The sequence below is a fragment of the Mastomys coucha genome, chromosome X (genome assembly GCF_008632895.1).
Source record: "Mastomys coucha isolate ucsf_1 chromosome X, UCSF_Mcou_1, whole genome shotgun sequence".
Lineage (NCBI taxonomy): Eukaryota > Metazoa > Chordata > Mammalia > Rodentia > Muridae > Mastomys > Mastomys coucha.
Window position 1 is genome coordinate 62,615,393 of NC_045030.1, and position 7,756 is coordinate 62,623,148.

The following is a 7,756-nucleotide window of genomic DNA, read 5'->3' on the forward strand; positions in this document are numbered from 1 at the left end:
GTTAACAGCGGAAGTAGGCGCCATCTTGCCATGGTGAATGCCTCTCAAGATTCACGGCTCCCAACATAACCCCAACACTCAAAAAGAAACTTGAAGTACTTAGACAAAGGGAGATAAACAGAGGGAGCAAAGTGAGTCTACTGGTGTTTGTATCTTGAGTTCAAGATAGATGAGCAGTCTTACCTCCTTCAAATGGAGCCACAAAGTAACTGGGCTGAGACCAGTGAGTAGATTTTGCTGAATTTGCCCCAAGCATCTTGGGAATCAACATAAATATATCCCTGCAAAAACTGTTAATGCCATGGTAAGTATGTTATATTTGCTTTGAAACCCAGCCTTTTGTTTGGTATGCCCCATTCTTGACATGTTAAGTACTCCAGAGCCTTTATTGTCAGACATAAACAGCTCTGGGGAGCTAGATAAAAGGCACCCACAGGAAAGAATGATTATATTTTCCTTACACTCTCTGAGATGGAAGAGAACTTAGCTATGTAGTCCTGCATTGTTTTTCCTCTACAGAGGAATGAAATAAGCCAAAGGTTGGGGGTGACACTGAATGCAGAACATATGAGTAGCTCAAAGATCCTCATACAGTTTGATTGCTGAAGGACAAGAAGGATTCTTGATTACCAATTGGAAAGTTGAAGACTAAGAGACACAGTTTAAAGAGTGTTCATGTGAACATAAACTGGAGCTTATCTGAAGTTAGTGGCCTGATATACATGGAATTTAGTATTAATTCAGTTTCTAATATAGTTGAGGGCACATAATGGATAATAAATACACGTTGAATTGTTTTTCTTTGAATGAATATAAAGAGTTTATTCGGTGCGTATTTGGGTATACAACAACAAATATTAAACAACTTTTTTTTAACTTTTTGTGCACAGGGCAGAAAACTGCCTGTACATGCTATGTTCACTTTTGGAACACAGGTTTTAACAATTATTAATGCACAAAATCTTACATATCATGCAACTCTATGCCAAGATTCCAACTTTCTTCCATGCAACAGATATGAAGATCTAAATGGAAACCTAGCTAAGTCTTAAACACTTTTCCAGTAGCAGGTATAATATATGTTGTTTAGGGGAACCATTCTTAACATTGCCTTGTACACAATGTCCACGTGCCGAATCCAAGGACAGGGGGACTTGTACATCTACAGGTGAGACACTTCTTATGTGAACAACACGAGAGACAATGCCACTGTTCCACAGGTCCTGTCTTTACACAAGAAGCCACAAGAGATTAACGTGATACACGAATGGAATTAAGAGAAATCTACACTTGAGGATAATCTTGTTTCAACTTGTCTTACTGACTGGGATTGACGATACAACTCAATTTCTACGCACAAAGTACAGCACAAGAACTTGACCAGAATGCTACAGTTCTAATTGACAACAAAAAAGGAGAGAGAGAGAGAAATAGAGGTGGGAAGGAGAGGGGGAGAGAGGAAAACCCCTAAGAACACTGTTATCTTGAGCCTCAGATGCCAATTCAGATTCAATCCTGACTTTGGTGGATGTGGATTAAGTGACAGAGTCAATAGAACCATTAATTTTCAGAAATCATAAAGTTGCACTATATGAAAGTAAGGAGTACATTTGAATCAAGCAGAGATAGAAAACACGAAGCCAAGAAAACAGCACAGTTCACAGAATTTGTTTGCCCCTACAAAACATTTAAGCAGTTAACTTTGTTTTGTTGTTTTGTTTTGTTTTGTTTTGTTAAGAATAGCTGTGGTCTTTTAAATTTTCTTAGTTGGGAAGCAAATTGACCAGCATTTGTGCTGTTAAATATTTTTGCTGTGTTATCTATCCTCAGAGTATAGGTGAGATCATGAGAAAATGTGGCAGTCCTTCTTCCAGGTTTAGTTCATTGATAATGCTTGGCATTCTTTTGCACAAGCTCAATCTAAATTATGGGGCTTTAATATGGATGATAACAAGGTATAACGGCAGATAGAATAGGGAACTCTGCCTGTGTGTTTAGTAAACCTCACTGATAAGTTTGAACTTTTGGATGAAGGACTGCTAGAAGAATTCAACAGCACCTGAAGGTAAGGTTCTGTTATAGAGCCCTCGTTTTGCCCTCACTGGCTACGTTGATTCGTTGTGGCTCATGGATTTGCCTCCATTCAGTACACCAGAGACGCTTCTGCTCTTGGTCGGGGTCCCACTTCCAGATCGGGAGAACTCCGTGAGATCGTGCAGAGATGGCTCCTTGTACATGGCCACTGAAAAGCACAAAGATGGTGTAAAATGGCTTTAAAGGGCACACTAATGTATTGTAGTATCCAAAATGTCTATAATAGATCTTAGGTATTCTCACTGTAAAACTTCTAAGCCTAGAAGCAAAGCTCATTTTCATTATCTCACCTTAGCCATTCCACAGTGAATACATGTTTTAAATACTATCTTAAACACAATAAACAACTTTTATTTATCAAAAGATTTACTTTCAGTAACTGAAAAGAAACAAAGACAAAAAAGACAAAGATGTAAATACTTGCCAGAGTAGATTAGACTAGATAAAGTGAATTCTAGTCCTCATTCAGTCCCGTGTAAGGGATTTTAATGCCTAACTTCTATCACAGTGTTATATTCAAGGATTAATGAAAACACATTTAATAAAGCCCTCAGAAGTTTAAATATAATCTATAACATACTATGAAAGCTTAATATCAATATTTTACATATTTTAGAATATTGATTTCCACATTTTAAAATAAAAGTCTTAGATTAAAATTATTAGCATGATTCTAGTACAATAAATAGTAAGAATTATTTTGGGGGTATAAATCATTGGACTTGCATATACTTGCAGAGTACAAGATGCTAAATATTAAGTTCACCATGTACATCACTACAATTTGTCCTTGTAAAAATATATCTATATGATATAAAAACTCATTTTTAAAAATTTGAGATAAGGTCTGACTGTAGCCTAGGCTGCTCTTGTATCACTTGGTAGCCCAAACCGGCCTCTAAGACCTCTCTTACGCTAGCCTACTAAGTGCTGGGATAACAGGCATGAGCCATCAAATCAGTGAATATTTTTATATTGAACTGATGATCATGAGGCAGATACAAGTAAGTAATATTTCAAGATCCTTTGGTTAACAGTGGGGCATGGTGACAAATGTCTAGAATTCTGGCATTTTAGGGGCTGAGGGGAGATGACCAAGATTTTGAAACCAGCTTTGACCAGAAAGTTACATAGTTGAGAATCTGTCACAAACAACTAAACCAAATACACACAATCCAACCATCCAGTTAGTGAACAATGAAGCTGGAGCTTGAATCAGATATTCTGGCTCCAGAAAATGATCTGTAAAACACAGTGCAACACTTATTTCAACATGTGTGCACATGTGGCTAAGCAGATAGGTAGTTCTTTAAGTCTCTACTGTAATCTCAGGTAGGAAATCTCCTATTTCGTTTCCATTTCCATTTTCTCTTTCTTGTCTACATCTCCCCTCTAATATTGCCATCTCCCAGCTTATTTTAATAAATATTCTGGCTAGTTTTATGTCCATTCAACACAAAGTAGTATTATTTGGGAAAAGGGAACCTCAATTAAGAAAATGCCCTGACAAGATCGAACTGTAGGCATGTTCACAGAAGCATTTTCTTGATTGATGTGGGAGGGCCTGGATCACTGTGTGTAGGGTGTTAGCACTGAGTTGCTGCTCCTGGGTGTTATAAGAAAGTAGGTTGAGCAAGCCAATAAGTGGCAGAGTTCCTCCCTGTCTTGTGCTTTAGTTCTTGCCTCTAGGTTTCTGCCTTGACTTCCTTTGTTGATAAATTGTGATGTAGAAAGTGTAAGCAAAATAAACCCTTTCCTCCCCAACTTGTTTTTGGTAATGGTGTTTTATCACATGCAATAGTAGCCTTGACTAAAACAGAAATTAGTCCCAGGTCATTGGGTATTTCTGTGGCAGACCTGAGCACGTTTTAGGGAGGACTGTGGAAGAACTTTGGAACTTTGGACTGAAAAAGCAATTGAGTGTTCAGAGCTCAGTGAGATGTTATGGGAACAAAAAATAATATAGACCTGAAATCAAAGCCCATGATGGAGAGCATTCTTATGAAGTTTCTAAGGGAAAGTTTTAGAGTCCCATGGAGTCATTTGATATTTTGAATGAAGATCCACCAAAGTTAAACTTTGGCTATGTCAGGATAATTGATACATGTTAACTGGGACTGAAGAATCATTAAGAAGATAGTAGCATCACTGAGGCAAGATCTTCTGGGAAGGGTTTCCTTAGGGTCAACATTCAGAGCTACAATCCAAGAGTGGCTAAGGTGGTACCTCTTGCTGGCAGCCAAAAGTGCTGTGTGTTTCCCAGGTGTTAGTAATTTTGAAGGCATGAAGGATTCATAAAGAGCAGTTAAGGCTTTTTCACCAGAAAGGCCACTGGTGAATATATAGCCTCAGTGGAAGTTGAAAAGCAAGACTGAAGGGGCCATTGAGAGACACTGGACTGGTAGCATGTGTGGGGTAAGAGTCCTTAAAGAAAGGAGTCCAAGAGAAGCTACTGGTAAAGGAGCAGTGCTGGTGGAGTACAGATCCCCACATTTTGGAGATGCCAGTACCATAGGATGGCCAACAAGGAGAGCAGCAGCTATACAGCAGTGTTGGGTTGGGCCTAAAAGATAAGCTATGTGTGCTGTGAATAATAGCAAGGCTGGAGAAGGGCTGCTCCTAAGGCACTTTTGGTCACAAACATCAAACACTGACCTTTCCCTGTTCTTGAGTATTTGTTTTGATTTGATTGGATTGTGACTATTCTATGGTTATTCCTTGTTATAGTAGGAAAATATGTAATTTGTTTTTTAAAACATTTTGTTGAAAAGACTGGGGAATATTAGAGAGACTAGATATCTCAGAGAAACTTTGAACTTGAAAAACATGTTGGATATTGTAAAGTGACTGAACTTTTAAAATGTTTGAAAATTTAAAGACCATGGGACTTTTAAAAGTTGGAATACTTTATACTATGATATTAATATCAACATGCTATCTTGGGGACAAATGAGAAAGGAAAGGTTCTAGCAGAATAGTGATGTATTTGTTTATCAAGGTGATAAGGAATCAATTGTGGTGGCAAGTTTTATGTCAGTTAGACAAAAGGCAGAAATCATTTTGGGAGAAAGGACCTCAGGTAAGAAAATGTCCCCACCAGACTGGTTGTAGATAAGCTTGTGGGGCACTTCCTTGATTGATGATTGATATGGGAGGGTCCAGCCTACTGTGAACAGTACCACCCATGGCTGATGATTCTGGGTTCTATAAGAAAGCAGACTGGGCAAGGAGTAAGAAGAACTCCTCCATAGCTTCTACATCAGCTTCTGACTTGTAGCATTTCTGTCCTGAATCCTTTAGATGATGGGTTGTGGTGTGGTAGTGTACAATAAAATATTTTCCTTCTCAAGTTGGCCTAGTTTATGGTGTTTTATCACAGCAGTAGAAACCCTAAGACAATAGTTCTCTTTGTCCTTTTTTCTCTATTAATTTGAAACAAACAAACAAACAAAAAAACTATAGATGAAAGTTCTTAGGACTATATTGACTAAGGAGTTTTCCTATAAAGGTTATAGTCTAACCTCCATGGTAAACTACTAAAACTATTTTGGCATACTTTAGGGTTCTCAATATGTGACAATATTAAGATGAGAGTGGATACTACTCTCAATGGCTGAATGTTTGTATGATTTTTATAGTTTGGTTTTTATGGCTTTTAGTACAGTGAAATGCTTGAAAATTTAAGAATATATGCTCTAATGTAGAAGAGTTATATTTCACATTCAAAAGCATGAAAATAAATTATATAAATTAGCATTTTCTTGTGGTAGAATCCATAGTCCATGGACTTTCAAATTTACCTTTCAGTGGTTTGGGCAGAAAATGTGCTGCAGGCTTGTTCTTCTTCACATGGTTGCCTTTCATGATCTCTCCTTCTTTGTTCAGACCCAGGTACCACCCTCGGCCAGACTGCTGCTGACGGTAGATCATTGATGAGTATGTCACGTAATAATTTTCAAACACTGATTCTTTGAATTTGCACTCAGGGGTGAAATGTTCCTGCAATAAAAGTAAATAAACAATAAAAGTCAATACTTATACAAACATGAATTTCAAGTAGAACAATTAGAATATGACTTTCTGGAGGTTAGGACATATTTGGTTAAAACTTGTATGAAGGGTATTCTACTTGAATAGGATGAATTATTATCATTGGAAATCAAAGGCCATTCATGGGAGATTTTAAGAGAATATCCTGCAGATTAGTGATTGGCTTTCTTTACAGTAAGTAACGGGAAGATTTAGGCAGGACTCATAAGAGTATGCTGCTGGACTAACTCAAGACTAAACGGATTGAAAGATGAGCATAAAGCAATCATATGGATCATGGTTTTTGTCAATAATAAAATGAACATTTAGTTTTGCATTTACTTATTTTATTTTGAGACAGGGTTTCTCTGCATGGCTTTGGCTGTCCTGCTGTCCTGGAACTCACTCTGTAGACCAGGCTGGCCTCGAACTCAGAAATCTGCCTGCCTCTGCTCCCCATGTGCTGGGACTAAAGGCGTGTACCTCCACTGCCCGGCTTGCATTTACTTCTTATATTAATATTGTGTGTGTGTACGTTTGCCCATGTACGTGCATGCATGTGTGCATGTGTGTGTGTGCGTGTGTGTGTGCATGTGTGTGTGTATGATGTATTTGTGCATGGCTCATATACGGATGTCAGAAAACATCCATGTGGAGGTGTTTTCTCCTTTCACTTTTCTTTAGGTTGCAGGGATGGATTTAAGTCTCTAGGTGGTATATGGCATGTATCTTTACCTGCTGAGTTTTTTCTCTAGCCATATGATTGCTTTTCATGGATTTTGGGGTTATCATGTATTATGGTTGCCAGTTGCTTGAGTTTCAAAGTAGTGCTACAAAGCAGGGTGCCTAAATTTCTAAAATGATTCTACAATGAAAGTTATTTTTCACCATAAGGTAAAGAAAATTGATTTTTTTTCAGCTCATTGTATCTTTTTTCTCTTCTTCCTTCTTTTTCTTTTCCTTTTCTTTTTTAAATTAGATATTTTCTTTATTTACATTTCAAAAGTTCTCTCCTTTCCTGTCTTCCCCTCCAAAATACCCCCTATTTCCTCCCCGCTCCCCCTGCTCACCAAGCCACTATCTCCCACTTCCTGACACTGGCATTCCCCTACACTGGGGCATAGAGCCTTCACAAGACCAAGGGCCTCTCCTCCTGTTGATGACCAACTAGGGCATCCTCTACTATACATATGCAACTGGAGCCATAAGTCCTACCATGTGTACTCTTTGGCACAGGATCCCCAATGAAGGAGGTAGAGACAGGACCCTAGGAGCTGAAGGGTTTGTAGCCCCTTAGGACGAACAACAATAGGAACTAACTAGTACCCTCAGAGCTCCTAGGGACTAAAGCATCAACCAAAAAATACACATGGTGGGACTCATGGCTCCAGCAGCATATGTATAACAGAGGATGGCCTAGTTGGTTTTCAATGGGAGGAGAGGACCTTGGCCCTGTGAAGGTTCTATGCCCCAGTGTAGGGGAATGCCAGGGCCAGGAAACAGGAGAGGGTGGGGTGGTGAGCAGGGGCAGGGGGAGGGAACAGAGGTTTGTTTTAGTTTTTGTTTTTTTTTTAATATTATTTTCTTTTATTCTTTTTTTGAGGGGATCCTGGGAAAGGAGATATTGTAAATA

At 38.6% G+C, this 7,756-nt stretch overlaps 1 protein-coding gene across 5 annotated transcripts in view; it reads right to left on the bottom strand.

The window, feature by feature from the left end:
* Window positions 1–792: 792 nt before the first annotated feature.
* Fgf13 (fibroblast growth factor 13) overlaps window positions 793–7,756 on the bottom strand; it is a 517,884-nt gene continuing 510,920 nt past the window's right edge. For all 5 annotated transcript variants that reach the window (XM_031362989.1, XM_031362915.1, XM_031363096.1 and 2 more), the window contains 2 exons: window positions 5,895–6,093; window positions 793–2,242 (listed from right to left, as the gene is read on the bottom strand). In XM_031362989.1, coding sequence (XP_031218849.1) covers window positions 2,106–2,242; window positions 5,895–6,093 — 336 coding nt within the window. In that variant the 3' untranslated portion in view covers window positions 793–2,105. The remainder of the gene's footprint in view (window positions 2,243–5,894; window positions 6,094–7,756) is intronic.